The sequence below is a fragment of the Plectropomus leopardus genome, chromosome 8 (genome assembly GCF_026936395.1).
Source record: "Plectropomus leopardus strain MGB_pleo_1.0 chromosome 8, ASM2693639v1, whole genome shotgun sequence".
Taxonomy (NCBI): domain Eukaryota; kingdom Metazoa; phylum Chordata; class Actinopteri; order Perciformes; family Serranidae; genus Plectropomus; species Plectropomus leopardus.
The window spans coordinates 3,701,190-3,726,117 of record NC_142183.1 but is presented as its reverse complement, the minus strand read 5'-3'; the positions used below and the strand labels follow the sequence as shown (position 1 = coordinate 3,726,117).

General features: G+C 39.3%; 1 protein-coding gene across 4 annotated transcripts in view; it reads left to right on the top strand.

Annotated features, from left to right (window-relative positions):
* htr4 (5-hydroxytryptamine receptor 4) overlaps nucleotides 1-24,928 on the top strand; it is a 206,020-nt gene that overhangs the window by 103,592 nt on the left and 77,500 nt on the right. For all 4 annotated transcript variants that reach the window (XM_088080755.1, XM_042493792.2, XM_088080753.1 and 1 more), the window contains exon 4: nucleotides 10,172-10,372. In XM_088080755.1, coding sequence (XP_087936881.1) covers nucleotides 10,172-10,372 — 201 coding nt within the window. The remainder of the gene's footprint in view (nucleotides 1-10,171; nucleotides 10,373-24,928) is intronic.

The following is a 24,928-nucleotide window of genomic DNA, read 5'->3' as shown; positions in this document are numbered from 1 at the left end:
GTGTGTGTGTGTGTGTGTGTGTGTGTGTGTGTGTGTGTGTGTGGGTGTGGGTGGGTGTGTGTGTGTGTGTGTGTTAAAGTGAGACAAAAATAGAACAGATGTTTGCAAGAAAGCAAGACTTTCAAAAAGGCAGGGCAAGGGAACTATAGTAATGTATTAACTGTTCCTTAAGCTGTACTTTTAGGAAGTGGATTTCCCAAACACCAAACCAGCAAAACATACTGCCAGTTTTGTTTGATTTCTTTCAAAACCATGCAAATAAAGGCAATAAGCAACTTAGCAAGTATTCGTAAAAGGTGACAAGAAAATGACCGGAAAAACAGCTGAGACACAGAGAGACAGAGAGAGAGAGGGAAAAAAGAGTCACTGGAAAATTATCCAAAATAAATGTAAAAATAAAAACTATTTTCATAATTATTCAATTATATAACCAAAATTGTGTTACATGAGAAAAAAAAATCATTTTTAATAATTTGATCATATTTTAATGTTTTTATATATATATATATATATATATATATATATATATATATATATATATATGGGTTTTTTCTTTCTCTCTTTTTATAATTACACATCATTTCTTAAGTGGCTCATCGCCCTCTTTCCATTTTTTATTTTTTTAAGAAATCAAGCCAATCTGCTCTGGTTTTAAAGGGTTAACTGCTCCTTAAAACTGGCTTTTAGAAAGTAGATTCCCACAGAAACCAGCACAGCACACACCAAAAAATACTGCAACGGTGATTGAAAGAATATATATCTTTGAACACATAAATACATTGTTCAGAGAGAGGGTGATTTTTTTTGTGCGCTGTGAAGTGCGATGAGAAACGGGCAACAATGCCTGCGACACGGGCAGAGCTGGCAGGTCATCCTGAGGACGGCTGGTCATGTGGGAGCTGCTGTCACCGCGATGATTCATTCTTCTCCTCCTCCTCTCCTCCTGTCCTCTCCACCTTTTCTTTCTCCATCGCTTACTGTCTCTCTGATCGCCGGACTCTCTCTCTTTGTCTCTTTCCATCTCGTGACACCTGAGAGCTCAGGGTGACCTTTGTCCCCCTGATGTTGACGTGTGTGTGTGGTGGATGATGAGTGCACACCAAAAAAAAGGTGTGTGTAAGGTAAGAGTGTGTGCATGTAGGAATGAAAGTAACTAAAGTGAGGTTTTATTTCTGTGTATAAATGTGTACTTGCAGCGTGCGTCTCTGCTGTGAGTTTGTATTTAAGAAGACAGATGAGTGACAAAGTCACCGCTGTGATGTCTCACCTCCCCGAGGACAGAATGATGACACACCATCTTTGTCTCTTCCTGCCTCGATGTCTTTCTGTCCACTGGGAAATACACACACACAGACAGCTACTGTCTTTTTTTCCTGGTACACATTAACTCAGATGCAAATTTAAAAAAAAGATACACACACAAGCACAAGCACACACACAAAAAAAACCCACATACAGACACTCCTGCTCAGTGGGAATGTCCCATGGGGGACTGATGGTGACAAAACATAAAACATACGTCTGGACACATTATTAAAAAAAAAAGTTCAGTGTTTCAAAGTGTCAGTCAACTTTAAAGTCAAGCAGACATTTAAAAAAACCATTCAATATTTTTAATTTACCTTATTTATCTTATCTTACTAGTCCCCATCAAGACACATTTAAAAGTTTATATACTAATTCTTGCATTTTGTTAAATATAGTTTTGCCAAATAACAGCTAACCCTTTGAAACTTGGATCAACATATGTTTTCTTGTGCTGTACCTTTCCCAAGCATTAAACCTTTGAAACGTTGAGCAGATTTGTTAGAATTGGAAAAAGGAGCCAGAAGCAGATTTTTCTTCCCTATTGAGAAATTCCAACATGTTCTCATCCCAACTTGTCACATGGCACCGCTCTGTCAGTGACTGAGTGTCAGCTGTTTACGCTCTGAGATACTGCTACGGTGATGTCAACAAATGCACATGGTGAGATGATGCTGCACGGTCCTTATGTTTCCAAAACAGCACATGGCAACCAACACAACTGTCACGATGGTTACGATTAGGCATCAAAGCCACAGATGGTTGGGTTTAGGCAAAAGAGGCACATGGTAAGTTGTGGGGATAAAAATCAGACCCCGACACATAAGTCAGTTGTTTGTGGGACCGTCCACCTCCCCTCCCAGCCTGGAAACGCACTTATGCATCTTATATTACCTTTTTACCAACAGCGTTATTACCTGATGCCGTCCCTCATGGACACAAGACCGGTTCCGGTTAAAAAGATTATCTTATCCTGAACAACACTTGCAAGTATCAGAAATGTTTGTTTGCCACAAACTTATTTTCTACAAAAATCCAAAATCCAATGGAAAAATCCCATAGGCTTTTTAAGGAGGAAACCAGGGCGACATCAGCTACCGCATCGGTTGACAGAAAAACGTCATCCCTGGGGCGCTCTAAGTGTGACGTTACTAAAGCGTGCAGACATTGCTTCCTGCAGTAGAGGAATGTGAAAGCAGCTCCCTCGTAACACAAGTCGGTGTAGTCAAGGTCAAACATTTTAGTGGGCATGAACAGAAGAAAAACACATTTTTTAATGGAGGAGGACTTTAAACAGAACAACACAGTAGTGTTTATCAGTGTTTCAGTCTTTTCCTTCTTTAAAATACCACTCCACCAATTCTGCACTGCACTCCTAAAACACTGTCAGACTCACAATGGACAGTTTAGGAAAAAAAATCAAAATCAATGCCGCAAACTCTGAGGGGAAACAACGGAGAGGAGATGTGAGTCTGAGCTGTCAATCAAACACAGTCTGAGCTCCCTCAGCTACAGATAACATCTGTTCAGCCGGGAGAACGGACACAGACAGTCTAGCAGTCAAAGACGTGACAACATGAGGCCAAGTTTTCTTCACTTTCAATGTGAACACACGGGGCCGAACAGATGTCAGCGATGTAATTATACCTACACATTAGTGACGTAGCAACAACAGGATATATGTTAATGACGGGGTTAGAAAGGAAAGGTAGAATATAATGATGGAGCAACAACTTTTACAATTCCTTCACGTGTTCCTCAGAAATACCAGTTGTGCAGTTGTAAATATGACATAAAACCAACAACCATGGACGCTGGAAATAAACAAGCTGTTTTTTGTGGCTGATGTTTTACCAAAAGCAGAATTATAAAGACAGGACTGCAGGAAAAGTCTGTGCAGCCTGCAGGAGAGGAGCTGCCAGACACATTCAGAGGCATTTTGCACATACACACACACACACACAAACACACACACACACACACACACACACACACACACACACACAGTCCTCCGCGGGGAGTTGACACCAGCACAGGGTGATTCAGAGGGTGCTAAACTGCTCATCAATAACCAACACACAAACACAACCACTCTCACCAACCCCCTCTTGTTTCTCTCAGTGTGTCATGTCGTGTGTGTGTGTGTGTGTGTGAACACGCACATCACATGTTGTCACACAGTCTGAGTGCTGTTTACACTGGAAATTGGGCAATTCTCTAAGCAACCATAGTGGTAAATTTGGAGTCATTTGAGCTCTTTTGGGGTCCTGATGACCCAGTTTCTCCTGTCGGGCTTCTCATCTTCTACCTGCAGCTTTGAAGTTACAGCTCACAGCAAACTACAGCAAAACAGTCTGTGGCTTTTTTTTTTTTTTTTTTGACACCAACCGTTTCGTGCTAATGTGGCAGATGTCATCACGTTGTCCTGCAGCGTCGAATAAAACCGCACGCGTCTCAACGTTCTCAACTGACGTCGTCCAGCTGCTTTTCCTGTAGACATGAAAAGTGGCTTTGAGCGTTGGGATCTTGAGCCAAAAGCACTGTGAAAGTAGCTGTATGTGACGTTGAGATGGGCTGGATTATCCTTTTCTACAAAATTATTAAAATAATTATGAATATATTTTTTTCCCAGGTTCTTTTTTTCCCCTGGGCATTTTCCCCTATCTTTTTAAAATTGTTTTCTTTTAAATCTATTCATTTCTTACAATTTATGATTCATGTTTTTTCAAAGTGCTCATTGTCTTTTTTTCCGTGTTTTTGAAAGAAATCGCATCAATTTACTCATGGTTCAAAAAAAACACAAATGTCACTGCAGGTTTCAAAGGGTTAATCTTTTGTAATCTGACTATCTCATGTTGTTTAAGAGGCTGTAACCACCTCAGGCAATAATTTCCAAAAACAAAATCACTACTGTCTTTAATTGGCAGTGGAGCTGATTTGCTGTTACGTCCTCTGCCTCATTTGATTTACATGTTTTTAGTTTTGAAATTTCACTGGAGAAAAAACAACCAACCGAAGCAATCGAGAAAAGAGGACACAGCCCGAATTCACAAGGCTGTGTCCAGTTATTGTAGTTTTAAATGAAAAATTCCTGAACACTTCAGGTACATGACAACAAATCAGGGTCAACATAATGCATCATTGTGTCAGAAATAATCACAGTAATTAATTTCAGAAAGTTTTCCATGCTACTTATACGATTTGTAATGCTAGATTTTTTTTAAAAAAAAAAGAACTTTCCTGCTGGTGTCTTCGTCCCTTTTCTCTTCTTTGCCTTTTGTTAAATGCCCTAATTTCTCCTCCTCTGCTTCCCATATTATCCAGTAGACACCGTGTGCGTCTGTAAATTACACCAGCCTCCCGGTAACACGATCCTTTTAAATAAAGTTTATTTATTCTCACCACTTTAAGCTAAACACGATGTGTCATCCTAACTAAACATGACGCCTCTGCTCTGGGCACGGTAATGGCTCCTAAACTGTTCTGAATCACAGCCAACACTGCTGTCAGTGTGTGTGTGTGTGTGTGTGTGTGTGTGTGTGTGTGTGTGTGTGTGTGTGTGTGTGTGTGTGTGAGAGAGAGATATCCCTCATAATCTACAGTACGTGTGTATACAGTATTAATGGTCATTTCTGTTTGCTTTTATACATCTATTCTTATGTTGTGTGTTTCTGATGCATGTACAGTATGTGAACGTGTGTGTGTGTGTGTGTGTGTGTGTGTGTGTGTGTGTGTGTGTGTGTGTGTGTGCATGTCCAACATGATTTACATGTGCCCCACATGCGGCGGGCGGAGCAGGCAGCTGGTTGGCTGCAGCACTAACAGCCTGTTTTTAAGGGGCTGTTTGGGTTAGCGACAGGAGGATGGAAAACCCTCACAAAAAACGCTCTTAGTGAAGCTATTTATAGACATGCGGACCATCCACGCTGCAGAGAGCGTGGAGAACAGGCCGGCTGAGTGACCGGCTCTCATTGGTCGACTGGTGTGGTTGGTCTGAGTGCAAAGGTTTATAAAGCAGGAAAAACAGCTCTCTCATCGTTCTGCATCTGATACAAACCTGTCAGGACCTTTTTTTCTGATGAGTCAACTCGTCAGCTGACAGAGCTGTCCGTCAAGCTGAGAGGTTACAAAACCCAACCGCAATTTTACCTTAATACCGAGCTGCTGGTCACCAACCCTTTAAAGCCTCGTATACACCGTGCAATTTGGGGCTGTCTCAGACGAAAGATCTCACAGTGAGAGAGGTGCGAGGACGGCTGTTGTTACGGTCGTGCGATCAAAGACAGCCTGGGAAAAATATCTGACTGTCAGAAATTTGGGATGAGAATCTCACAATGTGACAGCTGTTACGACCTACCTCCACTAACCAGCCAATAGAAATGCAGCATGAAATGATGCGATGACCAGTGCAACAGTGCTAAATGCTAATAGATGCTAATACGTACTTTGAGCTCTTGTTGCAAAACTGGCGTGCCAAGTTAGTCTTTTTTTCTCGCCATATTCTTCTCCTCTTCTCTTGATTTTCCCCGACACATAAATGCCGCTACAGCAAAGGCTCGATTTGTTTGTTTACATTTTTCTCTACCACTACAGCGGCGTTGATAAATTGACGACCCTCTGTTCATGCGCCTCGACGTCAATGGACGTCGGATGTAGCCTGCGATTCAGTAGGTGATGTCATCGCAGTCTGCACACATCAAACTTGATGTCGTGCTCAAGTTTATTCACATCCGTGTTGCAGAGTGTAGCTGCACTAAACTTATAAAATTGCACTAAACTCACAGTCTGCAGGAGGCTTAACACCTGAATCAACATCAGTTTTCTTGTGCTGCATTTAGAGGCCTTTCACCAGCACGTAGACCTCCGACACCGGAGAAAACACGAGAAAATGCATAATGAGCAACTTAGCAAGAAATGTATCGCAAACTGCAAAAAAACATAGTAAAAGGTGACAAGGAAATGATCTGAAAATTATCTGGATTATTAGATACTGATATCTAAAAATGGGGAGAAAAATGTCCAGAAAGCTGTTTTCATAAACCTCTTCTTTATATATTGATAAAATTAAGTTTCAGGAAAAAGAAAAATAAATATAAATTTGATCAGCACTTGTTAAAGACTTCTTTATTTATTTGCTTATTTATTTATTTGTTTAATAAATAACAATAACTTGTTTTTGTTATTTATGTTTTCCCCTAATAAACTGAATATTATTTGGTTGTGGACAAAACAAGATGTCATCTTAGGCTTCGAGAAACTCTGACATCTTTCACCACCTGACACTATTGACCAAATGAATTGATTAATTAAGAAAACGCAACATTAATCGACTGTGGTAATAACTGTTATCTGCAGCCATAGCGGAAACGAACAACTGTATCAATTAATATCACAATAATTTATTAATCTGACTGATTTATCGTCGAGGTAACAAACACAGCCGCCTCGTTTAGCCTCTAAGTTAACAGCTGGCTGACAGAGTTTTGTCTTGTCACCTCGAGTCTGCAGCTCTGCTCTTCGTCAAACAAAAAACTGCACAGGAGAAACCTGTGTGTGTGTGTGTGTGTGTGTGTGTGTGTGTGTGTGTGTGTGTGTGTGTGTGTGTGTGTGCGTGTTTGCGTGTGAGAGAGAGAGACAGTGAGAGTGTTTATGCATGTGTGTGGGTGACAGAGTCGGTGTATTCCAGCTGCATAATGCACATATATCAGACGTAACACTGGTTTGAGTTGTTAGTAAACTCACGCTGGAGAAACAACATGCTTGAAATGTCAGCCATTGCTAAGTTTGTTTTTTTACTTACATTATTTTCCTGAATGCATAACAAGTTTTCTTCAATGCATACCAAAATAAGGGATCAACTGAGGACATTAAAGATGATGTTATTTATTTTATTTTATTTTATTTTACAATTAAATGAAAAATTAATCTAGAAATGTTATTATGCAGGTTGATATTTCAAGCTTAGAGAAAAGTATTATTCCCCTTTCAAATGTGAAAACGCCTCCGTGTTGAAAATGCCCAAATCCTTTTCCATTGATTTATTCATTTTTGTTTGAAAGACGTCACATCTCGTCTTTTTCAGCTGCTGGTTGCCCTTGTTTTGCTGATATTCCTTTTAATGAGGAAATGCATTACAGAAACACCACAGAAAATTAATTCACATCCAAAAAGGTAGATTTCCAAAGTTAAGATGATAATCACACTGAATTGTTATTTTATTATAACCTTATAGCTAGGGAAAAAATGTTGGCATTATATGTTTCTGCAAAAAACAATAATCCAAAAACAACAAAAGCCCCAAATATTGAACTTGGTGTGGACCTGGTCGCTTGCTGTAGTTACAGCATTTAAACAAAGTATGAGATTGGCTCAGACTGTGAATGAGTGTGTGTGCGTTTGTAACAGAAAGCACAGCTGTGGGGAGAAGTGAATGTTTGTGTCTTGAAGATGAGTCTTAACAGCCTTTTTCAGGTCTCACTCACTGCCTTCATTGTGCTGCTGCAGCGGTGACACATAATACTCATTCACACAGCAGCTGCGACTCTATCTCTGCGGACTAATTTACTCTGCTGTTTCTGCTCACACACACCGAGTACCAATCATTTACCTGCAGTTGGAGTATAAATCATTTAAAATAACAAAACTCATTAAATATTGAAGAGCACCATTGTCTGGATTATAATACTAACAGATGATAATCCCGAGGGTAACCCTTTGAAACATTAATGAATGGGCTTGATTTCTTGCAAAAATATGGTGAGAAGGCAATGAGTAACTTAACAAGACAAACCCCGAAAATCGACAAGAAATTAGCTCAAAAACAATTACAAAAAAATTACCTGAAAATAAGCAAAAAAAAAGTTAAAAACAAAAACAAATATGCAGTTACCTGAAACATTTGCTATACATTTAAGTTAATAGTTACGCACAGTTTCACCCTGAATTGCCTATTAACTGGGGTCCTGTCTTAAAGAACAGTGTACTAGATTAAAGCAAAATATGTCTTGGGGTCGATTTTATTGTAATGTTTTCATCTTAATAACACTCTGCAGTAACAGCACGGCTCTCTCCTGCGATCGCTGTACTACTCAGATAAAGAAAAGCACCTTTTATCGCAGAGAAAGTGATAAAAACTCTGCAGGCTGTTAGTTACAGCAATCAAGCCGGGCTCAGTCCTCCAGGCTCTTTTATATCCTTATGTTCAAGTTATTTGCAGGATGAATCTACCTTAATCTCTTTCTGTCTCTGTGTGGTTTTCCCTCATTTCAAGTTTGTGTGTGTTTGGGGAGAGATGAGCAATGGTTGATGACTTTTCTCAACTTTTTCACTTTCACAACTCTGCGTCTCTCCCTGTCGTCCTCCTTCCACTCCAGGGAGCAGAAGATTTATCTTCCCTTTTCTCTCCCTGTAGTCTGTTGTTGTGCTCTTCTCCAGGAATCTATTGTTTTGTGAGTAATGGGAACAATATTTGATTTTCTCTTTTTTCCCTCTGTATTGGGAGAAAATGTAGAAGTTTTTCCTGTTTGCCTCTGATTGATAAAATGTTCACTAAGAAATTTCAGATTTTCCTGCCTGACTGCAGAAGGCACACCCCTTATACGTGTGAGCGGCTGCAAAACTTCAAAACTTCAAAACTTCTGAGGAGTTATGAGATGCAGTAACAGCTCCTGTAGCTCCTGCTGCATCATGAGGGAGCCAGTTCCTGACAAGCACATGGCCATAGCATCATGTGAGCTATAAAAGCCAAAAAAGTGTTTCCATCACAGTTTTGCAAAATGTGGCTTTTTCGAATCACCTGAAATACCACCTCATGCGAGCAGGAATGACGTGTTTCAGTCAGGCATATCTTACATTAACTTAAATTTGCGCAAACAAAGTTGACTTTGGTGTATTAGAGGTGGAATTTCAGTCATGAGAATTTTTGGAATGAACGAGGATTTTTTTTTTTGGTAATACAGTGGAGAACCTTTCAGTTGCATTAAAAGAGAAGTACTGTAGATAAAGATATTTATGTTTTTCTAAGTTTCAAGAGCTTCTCAACCATGTTTGACTGAGTTTTTGGTGTGAGCTTCTGTTAGCTGAGTTCATCATCATTAAAACACAGTTGGCAAAATGCAAATATGATTTGTTAAATATGCTCACAAAAACAGTCTATTCCCGTTATTTATTTTACAGATATGATTTAGTTATTATGTATTACTCAAATTCCATAAATTTCATTTCATAAATTTCATAAATTTCATAAATTATAAAGCTCTGTTTATTTTCATGTAGAAAGTTTTAAATGAAACATTTCCATTTGGATCATCATTTATTTTGAAAAAACAAAAACCTGCTGCTCGTATTGTTTTGTTTCCGTGATTACAGAGAGGACCTCTCAGGAGCTGCTCTGCTGTTTTTCTGTAATTGCTTGTCAAAAGTCTATCGATCACCATCAGCCTCACAAAGAATGTGTGGTTTTTGTTTTTACAAAAACAGTACAGCTATTATTGGTTGTTGCTGCTTTAATTGTTTTTTTTTCTTTTTCTTTTTTTTGTGCAACTGCCAATCTCTCGCTGCGTCTCTGTTTGTGACTCAGCATCACTGAGAAACAGCAATGCCAAAATCATTTGAAGTAGAAATTTTGAACCTTTTTATTTTCAAATCATATTTTTCTGTGTTGAAGTCTTGTTTGGAATAAAACTTTCCCAAAAGCAGCGTTGCATACTGCACCTACTCCACCTGCTTTCCGTTTACTAACTTATATACATCTTTAATAATGATCGTTTATTAATCATTCTCTGATTATTACGATTCTTGTTTATGTAAAGTCCAGATTTTTTTGTCACTCAGTCTCTGAAATTATTAAATCTTTTTCCTCCATCAGGAAAATCAAGACCAACTACTTCATCGTGTCTCTGGCGTTTGCCGATCTGCTGGTGTCGGTGCTGGTGATGCCGTTCGGTGCCATCGAGCTGGTCCACCAGCACTGGATCTACGGCGAGACCTTCTGCTTGGTCCGGACGTCTCTGGACGTCCTGCTGACCACCGCGTCCATCCTGCACCTGTGCTGCATCGCCCTGGACCGGTGAGTCTTTCTGCTGTGGTGATGTTTGTGTGGGTTTGAGTTCGCCTGAAATAACACACTAAACCTGCACAGATTTATATTTGCATGTCAGTACTTACAGCGTTTCCCCCCAAAACGGATCTTTTCCAAATCAGCCTCCAGAGAGTGTACATCTTCAAACACTGGCCTGACGTTTTAGACACAGACAAAAGAAAAATGTTAAGCAAGTGGAGGAGCTTTACATTCTGTAAAAGAAAGAAAGTCTGTTCTTCCTCTTCAAACACCACAAATGAACACATTACTCCTTACGTTGACCCTTTTTTGTAGAAAGTTATACAAATGTAAATCTGTATTATTTTCACTGTGGATTTCCAACCCAATTGTCATAAAAACTTGTATTGTACTTTTCTGCAAACCACGCATACGTTACATTTATATGTTATTATCTATTGGATATGTTGAAACTTCATGTGAACAACACCGTGGGTAAAGCGTGGTTATATTTAGGCACAAACAACACTGGATTATTGTTAGGTAAAGATCATGTAATTGCTTAAAATACACAGTTCTGGGGGCACAGTTCCTTGAAATTTGTAAAATAATAATAATAATTATGATAATTTTAAAAAGTTATTAAAAAAAACGTGACCTGGTACAAAATGCTTAAAAAACTATATTTATTTAGTGACATAATTAGAAATATACAATTATGATTATGGGAAATACAGTTTTTTTCCAACATTTTTCCCTAGCTTTTAAAAATAAAATTCAAAATCTACTAATTTTCTCGCAATTTGTGAAACATTAATTACGAAGTTGCTCATTGCCTTTTCTCTGATTTTGAGAGACATCGTTGCTCAGGGGTCAAAGGTTTGAACACTTGTGAAAGGCATCTGAAAGCCGCACAAGAAAAGTGACGCGGCTTCAGGTTTCAAAGGGTTCATTTTGAGAGGATTTCAGGAAAGTGCCCACAAACTAAATAAAACCTTTTAAAACTAACATTTGTCCCCTCAAACCATCGTTTTTGTAAGCAAACCCTGAAAAATATATTAGTAAGACACTTATTGTACAAAATAGCACCCTTATCTTTCACATAAAGTCGTTCCAGCACTGCAACATTAGCCTCTGAGTCTCTTATAAGAAGGAGTTTGAGTATGAGCAGAGATGTTATCTGATTCAAGCGATGCCTTTCACTGTGACAGCTGTGATATTAACTCAGAGAGGACGATAGCAGGGACTGTGTCCATGTAGATGACATACATTCCTTTTATCGCCTCTGCAGGCGGACGGATGGAACTTATTCCAAAACAGAGGAGAGAAAAAAATACCTTACAGCATTTATAGCCCCTGATAAATTTCAGCACAGCAGCGAGCATAAACACAACAAACAATTCAAACTGCAAGAGAGCACTATGAAAGTAATCCATTACGCCCCCTGAAGTATCACTGACTTTGTTTACATGCACACCTATATTTCACTATTATTACAAAAATGACAATATTCTAAATTTGATTCAGGTCATGCAGACAGTATAATCTGTTTGAATATTCCAGATTTTGAACTTTATATGATAATATTATGTGTGCAGTGCATTCACAATAGGCATCTCATTTGGGGTGTTTACTGTTTGCTGCACACAGCCTCTTACCCTTACAGTCAGCTCTGTGTGTTGTACACTAACCAACTAACCAACAGTTTGCTGACTGGGGTTGAAATGCATGCCCCTGTATACTGTGCAACACCTCCTTCTGGCTAAAAACATGGTGTCATTGATGTTTTATCAGACAGCTTCGGGGTTGGGGCGTCAGCACACATGAACTACTTTGGTTGAGCAATATGGAGGTATTTTGTGGTTTCATTATGTTCTTCACCTTCCATCAGCATGAGGGTGAGCAGATAATGACTGAATTTTCATTTTTGGGTGAACTATCCCTTCAAGATAAAACAAGTATTGTGTAATACTGAGGGACGTTGACACCCACTGAGTTGGTTGTTGCAGTATTATTGTGCTGTGACCCTTCGATTCTTGCTGTTTATCATTAAAAAATGATGTTTCACCAACAATAACACAAAGAACAAACTTTAGGAATGTATGGATGACCTCTGACCTCTCAAGCATGTTATCTATACTGTTGTAATGATGCAGGTTGGATGCAGCGTAGGTATCTAATGGCTCTGCCCATTATTCTGCTCCATCTCACATGTATTTACATGTGTCTTCATACTCACACAAACACGAGAGAATTTTCCAAATTACCCAAACCAAAGATGCATAGCTCAGCAACAGCAAAGGAGGAAATGGTTTCTTTATTCAATTATCTGGCCGGAGGAGGCTTGTGCTCTTCTATACATCCAGCTGCCTCCGCATCCTGGAGCGGCACAACTTCCATTACCAATTCAGAGTGAGGCAATCACCCTTCATTACCCCCAAGTTCTCCGTGTCCCCGGTGAATGAGATCACATCTCCTGTACGCTGCGTTTTCCTTCTCCACTTACTTTAATTGCCTGCTTGTCCCGATGTGGATTTTTCTCTCAAGAATAATACCACAAATGCCAAATAACTTTTCTTGTGGCTTGTAATGGTGCGGGCAAAGGAAGTGAAGGTTGTGTATTTGCTTTTGTTTCTTATTTGTTCATATTCTGTGAAAAAGCAGCTGTTGCTACGTCAAAACTATCTCAATCAATTCAGAATTCAGTACATTACAGACAGAAATATTGTACTTTTTAATTTACTACATTTATCGTAAGGCTTTAGTAACTAGTAAAATTAGAAATTAATACTTTTTGCAAACAGAAAGCATAAGAAAAGTTTATAAAATGCGATGCTTTGTTATAAATTATACTACCCAACAGCTGATACAAATACAGAAAAAAATTGTCAATTGATCAGTTAGCCTTATGACAGACAGTTAATTGGCAACTATTTCTGATAAACATTTAAGTTGTTTTCTAATTTTTAAAAAAAAAGTTTTGGGGTGGTTTTTTAAAGATTTGTTTCTGGATTGGGTAATTTTACATTTCATATTTAAAGTAGATGTTCCTCACTTTGAATACTGTACCACTAAAATTGAAATAGATTTTCTTTTTAAAAAAACTACACCTAAATGATGCACTAACAATATACATATTCCATTCACTTGAAGTATTCTTTATTAGACACTTTTCTGGTCCTTATGAATAATTATTTGCTTTAATGTAAGAGAGATTCAGTGAAAATTAAAATAATAGTGTTAAACCGCAGCTTTTCCATAGACGGCTGTAATGTGATAAATAATGCAAAGTGCTCTTAAGCTATGATGAAATTATAATTATTGTAAGAACAGGTGTAGTGAAGTGCACCAGCAGCATCTGTGTAATAGCCTCAGTGAGGAGCTTGTAAAAACGCTGTGCTGTAATTACAGCGGCTGAAGCCATTTGAGAATCTCATCATGTTTGTGGTTGTTTTTAAAGCAACAGACAGACTGACAGAGACAGAGGGCATAAACGTCTGTCCTCGTGTAAAACTGCAGGATGAGACCAAGAATTAATGAAACTGTCACTCAGTCAGATGCAGCAAAATGCAAGAGAGAGTCTGGAGTCCCGTGTGAAAGAAAAGCCCAGATTAACTGCTTCTCTTAGACTGTGCACATGTGAGTGTGTTCGACTGGATATTTTAAATATCCAACAAACATACAAACACCCACATAGTGCAGAACAACAGAAACAAAGGCACGAAAGATTAAAACAAGTCTTGGCAGATTTAACGCCGGATTTGTTGGTAATCCCTTTTTTCATTACCATAACTTGAAACTATAACTTCTCCTCTGTTTAGACGCTCATCTGCCAGGACGAGATAAAAGCTTTCACTTTGACACACAAACAAAGAATTATGGATTTAGAGTGCAGAGAAAGAAAGAGATGTTTTCATGCAAAATACATTTTCAACCTTATTTAACCAGAGAGCATTTCAACATGTTGTCATCTCAGGTCGTCAAATACTAATGCTCTCTCATGCCCATCGGTGTGTGATACAGATTAGGGATGAGCGAACACACGATGATCTGTATCTGCATCTCTTCAGTCGACTGAATTATCTGTATCTGCACTCAGAATTGAGTGTTTAAACTTGAAACGAGGGCTTAAAACAGAAGTGAGTGTGCCCTAACCAGAAGTTATTATTTTAGGCCTGAAATATATTACTTTTAAAAAGGACCTATCTGTACTATAGATGTACTCTTTAGTGTCTGCATGTAATGCACAAACATGGTTAAACACCATGTTAAAGTTTGACTTTGACTTTTGGTTTCATGCAGGACATGAACAGCGGTCTCCTGGGTGAAAGTCTGTGCTTGTTTGACCTTTCCAACACATTCTCATCCCAACTTGTCAAATATCGCAGCTTGATCAGTGCTTTTCACAGCTACATAGGATACGATGGGTGTTGTCCTGCATTTGTTATCGATGTTCCAGGACGGCGTATCAATTCACACCTGTTAAATGCATTGCACCTTTTTGAAATACACTTGAAAATGTACAGTTTTTTGCTTGCTAGATGCATACAGTCTTTTCAAAATAAACTTACAACATTAGTAAAACAACTTATATTCACGTTTTTTACCTTGTGCAGCTAAATGTTAGGTTAGGGAAAAAAAACAGAATGATTTGGCTTAATATTCATGTGGGAAGCAAACAACAGGCTCCTAGGTTAAAGTCCTTAAAGACCTTGTTGCTGTCAGAAGCGTCATATATGACCAGAAAAGGTTTCGACCAGCTGCTTAATAAACTCATGCTGTCAGCCGGCATGTTATAACTCTGCAAAAGGTGGCTGTCTGATGCTGAAATCCCCGACCAAGTGGCAGTATTTGACCAGTTCAGAATGAGAACATGCTGACCCATCACCTCCCCTCCCAATAGTCCTATGTGGGCCTTTTTGCTCTCTATGTAACATCAGTTGCTCTGGGCATCAAAAATTGCCTCGAATGGGTTCACATTGAGGTTAGTTGAAGGCCTGGTGTATCTCACCCGAAAGGTTGCCTTCGGCATCTGTGTTTCACCCTGAGGGCCGTTACAAAGCTCAGAACTCTGTGCAGCCAAACATTGTTCGCCATTGTGCTTACTAAGACCCTCCTGCCCTTAAACAACTAAACCAGTGAAATACTTTTTTCAACCATGAGTATAAGTTCGCATATCTTTCTCTTTTTCCAACCAGAGGGGAAGGCCAACCTCTGTGTCACCTTAGCACCCAACCCCGGCTCCTGCCCGCACAGTTTGCTGCTGTAAGCCCAGGGTAGCAATTAAATGTGACCGAGATGAACGCATTATCACTTCTGTCAACTCTAAGCTTCTCTGATCTGGAATACTGTAACGGGACATGAGAACACTGTAAAAAAAAAAGTGAAAGTGACATCCGGCACCGATGGGGAATTATGCCCTCACATGATTTATACAGCTCTAGCAAGTTCCAAGTGACTGCTAATTGATCCTCATGCTGCACCAAAATTAATGGAATGGAAATGAACCTACGGCTGCCTGTAGAAAGAACCCATCCAAAAATCTAGAGACTGTGTAGCATGCATTTTAAATGGTCAGCAAAATTGTACTTGATTTATCGGTGAAGGGGCTTAAACCTGGTCCCTTAACTGAGCCTATCAAGGCAGAGCCTCCCAGGCTGTTAATCTGTTTATGGCTCATGTTTAGACCATGGACTGTTAAGCCTGCCAATCCTAATGAAAGAGGCCGTTCTGCCCCAGAGGCCCAAGTCAGGGCACAACATGCTAATTAGAGCTACTGAGTTGCTCCATGGACCAACAGGGGTTAAGCGCCTCGGGTGAGGACACCTTGACCATGCAGGGAGGGGGTGGGCTTTTATTTCCCCAGACTATTGGAGATTTAGAGCCACTGACATCCATCTGAAGGGTCAAGTATTTTTATGTCACAGGCTGTATTTTAGCTCTTTGAACAATTCTTAAAAGAATACAGGCTTTTGAAATAGTACTTTGTTTATTTTAATGAAGACAAGATTATTCTGCATTGGCAGTTCATGCAAAACAACACTAGAGTTAGACTCCCATTCACTAAACAAGCAGCTGCGAAAGTCTTCAGCAGCAGAATATTTGCAAAAGAGCCTGCAGAGGTCAGCAGAAGAGTTACACTCAAACCTGCTGTCTTTGCATTGGTTTTTTTTCTGCAAACCACAAATACAACCACGTTACATTTGTACATTTCATGCAAATCATATCAACGTCTCTAATGTGAAGAAGTAAGTGCTTACTTTGCCATCAGAAAGTAGAGGGCTGGGGTACTTAAAATGCTTTGCGTGGGGGCCACTTTTGCAAAATGACAGGAGGCCAGGGGCCAGTCAAAGCTGCTCCATACATGTTCCCAGGATTTTAGGAAGTTTCTAGGATTCCCACAATACTGTTGTTGTTTACCATTTCTTCAACTATAGGAAGATGAAGGTGAAGGTGTTACTCAAGGATCCTTCCTGGGCCCCTCTTTTGTTAAAATCTGAAAATGCATTTCTCCTGAACCACCAACATAAAACAAACTATTTCAGGCACTATGTTTGGGAATATTATGGCTCCTCAAAGTGTTTTCACTTTTTGTGTCAGCAGTGTGTCTGTGGTTACTGGCAGCTTTGAGGTTGGAGAGCCTTTATAGATACCAAAAAAAGTTTGACAAAAAAGCGAGAGAAAAAAAACTCTCTCTTTCCTTTAACCTTCAAGATGCCCACGAGCAAGGCAAAGAATCATGGCTCAGTGAAAAAGTTTCATTGTCCTGATCGGGTTCCTGAGGGGATGTTGAAAAATGTTTTGATCTTAAGCAGCAGAGGCTTAAATCAGCTGAGTCCAGTCGACCTTTCTTGGCCAAAGTCAGATTAAATAGTAGTAGAATGAAAAATTAAGGTACGATGAAAACCCCACGGTCATGTAGTACAGGTAGAAATGTATTTCAAAGCCTCAGAAAGCTTTTAGTATTTTATGTTTTGTGCTCTGAAGAGAAACTACAACATGAATACAAACTGCAAGCAGCCCATGCAGAGAGACAGACAAAGCATGCTTCTGAATATTTGCTAGAACAAACACTCAATGTCATGGGTCTGAAGACGGCTGCTTCCCTTTCTGTTTCAGTATGGCTTTTTGTGTCTCTGACTGTCTTTAAAGACGGGATTTCAGATCAGGGTGGATTTTTAGTCATGGAAGTTATTTAAGTGTTGTGGAGGCATGAAGCTGCTCTCCTGACTGCTTCAACAACTTTTTGACATCGTGATCGAGCTTAAGATTAGTATCTACTCCTCTGGGGGAAAAAGCTGTGAAATCATAACCAGGAAAACTGCTGATGGTCAGTAAACAACTTTTTGAAATGTATTGTCTGAATCGTGTTACCCTGGCTGAATTTATACAGCCGGGTTAGATCTATTTGATGGTCTCTGGATGTGTTATTTATCAGGGGTTAAGGCGTTATGCCTTAAACAGAGTGCATGTGGGTTTGTTGAACAGAGTCTGAATACTCCACACGTTCTTATCCCAACTCGCCACATGGTGCCGCTCTGTCAGTGACCTTCTGCGTCTACTTTTGACCTTTTAGGTATCCTTCTGCGTCAGCTGTTAACACTCCTGGATGCTGTTATGATGATGCCAACAAATGCACATGGTAGGATGAAGCAGCACGGTCCTTTTGCTTACACAATAGCGTTCCTAATCCCCACCGTCTCGATGGTGGGGATTAGGCAACAAAAACATGGACAGTTGGACCCATCCACTTCCCCATCCGCCCGCCCTATAAGTGCACTTGCGTTCTTTTTATTATGTGGCTTTTACCTGACGCTGTCCTTTAGAGTTCCATGTGCATGCATCCATCCAAGATCAGCTCTGAACTCAGGATTACTGGAAAGAGGGCTATGATACGGTGCTGGTTATGGTTGCTTAGCAACTTCAGACACAACCTTGTGAAAGTTGGCATTAAGCGGACAGCATCCAGCGCCTGACCTCTCCTTTTCTAGGCGGTGGAAGACGCGGCATGTGTTTGACCCTTTGTAGGAGAGACAGTCAAACTGCGTGGACTGTTTTTCCACATTTGTATGATTCATTGCATCACAAACGTCTCTCTGATGGTCAGTTTTTCACCCGGTCCTTCGAGCAAAGCAAAAAAGTTTTTTACTTTTTTTAATTCCAAGGTCTAAAAAAATCTTAAAAATTAACAGCTCATTGCTCTTAGATCATCTTAATAAATAAGCATTATTTTTATGATATGGTCCCAAAATGAAAATAATACCATTTGTTACAATTTTTTCCGGGACAATATACCTTCAAACAAAAGTAAATATTGTGATGGAACTTTTTCTTTTTACCTGCAAATCAATATGTTGTTCATTATGACTGATTAAGTTGGGTTTTTTTTTACAATACCACCACTGAGACGATAATCAGATTTGGCGGGGAATGTGCTGGCATGATTTATGGCACGACATTAAATGCAGGTGCTTCTCTTTCAGCACAAACACAGCAGAAGGTTTCAGAGATTTTTATGACAAGTGAGTTAAAATGATGGAAAAAATGTTAATGGTTTTCAAAGCAGAGAAGGTTGGGGAGGTAAGGAAGACTGCTGATGTCATTTATAGCTTCCAGCATCATAAAAACAATGAGCAAAACAAAAAATAATCGACCAGGAAGAGAACAACAGATTTCTCTGGTAGATTATTATTATGAATCTGTGAGTGGAAGCATCTGTTGACTGCTTCACTGGAAGAGAGAGAACATAAACACAGAGGGAAATGATGAGAAACCTTTGAATACAAAGGACTTTAGAGGAAAAAACAAACACAAAAACAAAAATGACAAACATTTCTAGCACATTTCCACTGACATTTTATTTATTTTCTACCGCTGTCAAATACTGTCACTGCATTCAATATGGAGAGAATATTTCCTGACCCAAAAAGCGAATGCTCTGTCGGGCTGCTGACGGAGCGTTACAGAAACACAACGTGGCGTAAACATCAATGGAGGAAAAAACGTCTGCCAGCGTGTATCAGGACACACGGTTTCATGCTTGTGGTGGTGGCTGCCATCTTATTTTAATTATCTGGACTCGGTTCGTTGTGGAAGACATTCAGCCAGAGATCTTATCTCATGAATGCCAAAAACTTGCTTGCACACTTGGATTTTTTTTATTTATTTTTGGATTTAATTTACTAGTTTTTTCCTTATCAGTACCATATCTTCTCAGCAGCTTCTTGGCAGTATAATCCAAAAATTATTTACATTGCATTAATTTTACCAGACTTTCAGGCCACCTGCATCTCAGATCCTCAGACAATCACTGTAGTTAAGATGGTTAAAGAGAAAAAAAATCAACAATTACATGACCTTTGAAGAATACAACTGCAATGAATAATTTAAAGGGTGTCAAGTATTAAATCAATTAGCAACTAATCTGATAACTGATCAATCAATTTAAGTCATTTCTTAAAGAAAAAAAAGCCAAAAGCCTTGAGGACGATGTCTTGGGCATTTAGGAAACGATGGACATTTTTTTCCCACATTTTATAGACTAAACAACTGATTAATTGATAATCTAACTGTAAGTAATGGACAGAATAATCGGCAATGAAAAAACTCTTTAATTTCAGCCCTGTTACAGACAGCCGTATTGATTAAAATAGCTGTGAGACAGATGACTGTAATTTCAGACTTGCCTGATACCTTTTTGTTTGAATCTCTCCAAAAGGCCTTTAACTTTTCCTAAAAGCACAGGTGTGACCAATAACAACAGAGATGGCTTTGTTCCATTTAAGTGTCCCAGTGAATAATGACTGTAACAGTGAATTAGTATGCACAAAATCAAAGCAGCTAAATGGAATTCAGCCATCACTCATTTTATTATTTCCACCTGTACTTTACGTTTTATGACAAAAGTTTTTTTTTTTTTTTTACTTGACCTTGGCTCTCCCTTTGACCTGCCTCAAGGTCAGAGGTCAGTGTTGCTGCCAACACAAACAAAACAAAGAAACATTGAAAAAAAGCTGAGAGCGGAGGGAAAGAGGCCGTTTGTAACGTCACTTGACACTCGCAGTGAATGGAAAAGAGGCATTTTTTGCCTCCAGTGTATTTCAGCTTGGCTGACAGACAATGCGAGCTTGTGTACGGGACGGAGAAAGAGAAAGAAAAGAGAGACGTGCCGAGAGAAAAGGAGGGGAAATGAAGAAGAAAACAGAGAGAAAGTGAGAGAACATAGAAAATAAAGTGAACAGCTGCAGGATAAAGCGTCTCATTCGCCCTCTGTCAGCTGAAGACGCTGAAAAGGGCTGAATGGAAGTGAATTAAAACTAAAAATACCAGCAGCGCCACGAGGAGGATGCTCCTACACAAAGGCATTCAGTCAGGAGGCTAACACAGACGAGACATTTAGACAAGAAAGACAACACCGGAAAACTGAGAGCTGAAGAGACTTTAGGGGAGAGGAGGAAAAAGGTAGAAAGAGAAATGAAGAAATACATTAACAAAGAGTGTGTAGTCTCATATTTGCAGTTACTCTATAACTTGATTACAGATATTGATGTTAATATAGTGAATGATATCAAACCAAATATTTTTTCGACTAAATTCTGTGTTTGCAGGATGGATGGTAGTTAGATTATAATAATGTATTATATTATTTATTATATTTATATAAATGCAAAATATACACTTTTCTTCAATAACGACTCTTTTTCAAAGTATGTCTTCAAATGAAATGCAACAATAAAACAAACAGTAAGGGCGGACTAAAGACGATTTGACCTCTTGCTTTAACCCTTCAGCACCTGTATCGACATCAGTTTTGTTGCGCTGCATTCAGAAATAAATATATATTTAATAACATAAATACATAAATATGATACAAGAAAAAATATTTCATTTTCTCACTTTCTTTAGGTCATTTTCTTCTCTATCTCTCTTTTTTCCCTTTTTTTTTGCTTATTTTCAGGTATTTTTTGTTATTCCTTTTTCTAAATTCTTGCTTATTTTTGAGCCATTTCTTGGTAAGTTGTTCAAATCCTTCCTCCCACATTTTTGAAAGACCACTTTTCTCAGGTTTAAAGGGTTAATAGTGTGCCTGCATTTCAGAGATGTCTCCTTCATTATACTTTTGTGCATGAGAATGAGTCACCTCTCGTGTCACCTGTCACAAAAAATGTCCCAGCCTGCCAACTCTGATTAGACTCTTGTGAGAGAAAGGGAGCAGCTGCTGATGATTGACAGCATCGGGCAGCGCTGTTTAGTCAGTGTAATTAAGTGTTTGACACGTGTCACTAAAGATCACACTTTGACCCAGTTTGTTGAGCCCGGGGCTGCGGTTCATCGTTCTTCACACTGACACTCGAGTCGTTTCTCTCCTAACATGCAGTTAATTGTATTTAATTGCATCCACCTGCTACCTGACACCCCGATCTCATCACCTGGCTAGGTCGAGAAAAAAAACAGAAAAAAAATCATTAAAACTGTGATGTTTTGGGAGATCTAAATGGCAACTGGGTTAATTAACCCTTTAAACCTGTGCAAATTGGCTTCATTTCTTTCTTTAAACACTGAAAAGGGGCGAAGAGCGACTAAACATGAAATGGCCCAAAATTTAGCAAGAAATTAGTAAAATGTCACAAGAAAATTACCTGAAAATAAGTAAAGCAAAAATAGGGAAAAGACAGACCCCAAGAAAGTGCAAAAAAATGAAATGTATTTGTGGGACAGTTCCTACTAAGTTATGTTTTCTCCCCACGTTTTTGAAAGAAATCAAACCATTTCTTCTTTGGTTTCGGAGGTCGAAATGCTTGTGAAAGGCGCCTGAATGCAACACATGATGTCGATCCAGGTGTTAAAGGGTTAACAGTCCAAGCAGTCTCTCACCTTAAAAAAAAAAAAAAAAAAAAAGATTCTCACAAAGTTCAATGAGTGGACGGCCATGTAAAAAGTGATAGTACAAGCAGTTCCAGGGTTTTTACTTTAATAGTGTACTTTGGTTATATACAGTTAAGGAAAATCTGAAAACAATGAAATATTAAATATTTTGTAAAGTTAGCAGTAACTGAATTTGCAAATGATTAATGCAAAAATTCACACGGTGCAAGTAAATCAGTTATGTAGTGCTTTCTCTAAAACAGATATTTATACATTGGACAAACAGCCTTTCAGTGGTATTTACTTATATAACTTTTTTATGTGATGCTGGTATGCCATATGTACAAAGCTGCTTTCTTGTCTTCTATATTTTAATTATGGGTGTCTAAACTTAAATGTGCTCTGCAGATTTGAACCTTCTCTCGTATTTGAGGGGACGACAAAATCAAATGTCCCGCAGCAGCGTGTGAATGTCGAATGCGATGACATTCTTCGGGTTTGCTCTCAGAAACCTGCCGCCATACAAATAATGTCTGAATCAAAATGTCAGAAATAAGCAGAGAGAAATGTTTAGTGGATCAAAAGGAAACTGGGACCATTAAAGTGCTCACAGTCAGGACACACCACCATCCAACCGTGCTGCGTCTGCTTCTAATCTTCCCCAGGTTTGTGTGTGTGTGTGTGCGCGTGTGTGTGTGCGCATGTGTGTGTGTGCATACTGTAGCTTCTTTGTATGTGTTTAGGTGCACACATACTGTTCTTTTGTGCCTGTGTTGCTGTTTGTATTCAGACATTTATGTCATTCAGGCCGCCACATCCACACTTAAAGAATCCATTTGCAACCTTTTAAACATCTTTTTTGGCAATTCAAATAGAAAGAGTCTCTTGACCTTTTTTTTAATGTCACAGCACATGCAGACCACACACAGTATACACAGCCTGTCCAAATTACTGATGGCTGTGAAATGCCACGCACCGAGAGTAGGTAATGAGGTAGGACTGTAGCAGGGGACGCAGCAAAATACCAACAGTGACAGACGACGGGGATAAACTGGATTAGCTTTAATGCTGCTGCTGCAGAGCACACTGTTCAGTCAACCTTCTGAGGATCAGCAAAGGTTATACAAATGTGTAAATTCAGCTGCATGAGTCTGGGAGTTAGACATGAAGCTGCAGCTACAGTACCGATTGTTATGCAATTAAATTATATAATTATCATCCTTATGATAAATCAAGTATTTGGATCAGAGTATTAAAGCTGCAGCAATGATCTTTACAGCACTTTAGCACATGGAAAACCCCGAAAAAGCAAGCAACAAGACAAAAAGCTCCGACATCATTGTTTGCAAACAGCTGACAAATCCAGCAGGAAATGTTGTTAACACTCTCTGATCTCCTTTTAGCTCTATTTTGGTCTCCAACAGCTCTTATACTTTCTTCGTTATGCAGTCTCTAACTTCGTCTGTCCCCAGTTTGGCTCTGGGCAGGTAGCATAAAAGTAAGCTGAAATTATCTACCTGCTGCGCCTGCTGTAAATAGGGGCGATGAGAGCACGTTTAATAAAAATGTCTTTAAAAGCTGTGAGGTAAAAGAGGCAACGCCACTGGTTCTGTTTAGCACATTCTCATCTGACGCTGTCGAGCCGCATTCTGATTGGACGCAGAAGATGGCCTTGGAGTCATGCTCGTACGCCAAAAACACTGACAGAGCGGATATTTGACGAGTTCAGGGTGAGAAAAGTAACAGGGGGTCACACGCTACATGATCTTTCAGCTGGAGGAAACCTCGGCCTTGATGAATGTATTATACTCTGATGCACGTGTTGACCGAAGCACGGGGTCAAGCAGGTGATGGCAAGAAAAATTTCGCAAAATTGTACGTCATAAAACAGAATTCAGAGTTAATTATTAGGCTATTAACTTTAAGAAACATTGCGTACAATAGTCCACCTTCTAACTCTTCTGCACCTTTCTTGGTATCTTTCTTTCTCTCCCTCTCAAACACACACACACACACACACACACATACAAACACCTTGAAAAACAACACACCACTCTCTCTCTTCAACCCTTGTCTTGCGCTCTTATTGGCTGTAGCTCACTGACCGTCAGGTCCAGATATTTAGCCTGCTAGATATCTGGGGAGCATCTGTGATGCATCTGCGAGCCTCTTGTCTCCTCTCTGAACAGTTCACACAGCACTCGAGTGCTGCTTTGTCAGTGCCGAGCTAACGCCAGCATGCCTCTGACGGGAGGCTTTTGTCTAAGTATCGTTGCCGAACAGAAAATCATAGAGTCGTAGAGTGTGAAATAGGCATATAATGAACATGTTCTGGCTCTGTTGTTGAAAAAAGCAATATGTTATGGTTTGATAAACAAAGAAAGGCAAGTTTGTTTTTATTGCACATTTCACTCACAAAGGCAATTTAAGATGTGTTCATTTAAATGCATTAAAGTATTATAAAAAGATTCAAAATAGTTAAAGAATCGTTTACAGTCCACTCACACATATCCAGTCAAGCTTGTTGCAGCTCTGCGTCCACATGACAAACAGCACACAACACAACACAACACAACACACACACACACACACACACACACAGAGTCATTGACCAGGGCAGCTAAAATTGTTTAGAGGGAGAGGGTTTTATCACAGTAAGCAATGCCGCATCTGTTGTTTGAGCTTTTAAAAGAGATTTTTCCTCTATTTCCGTCTCTTCTT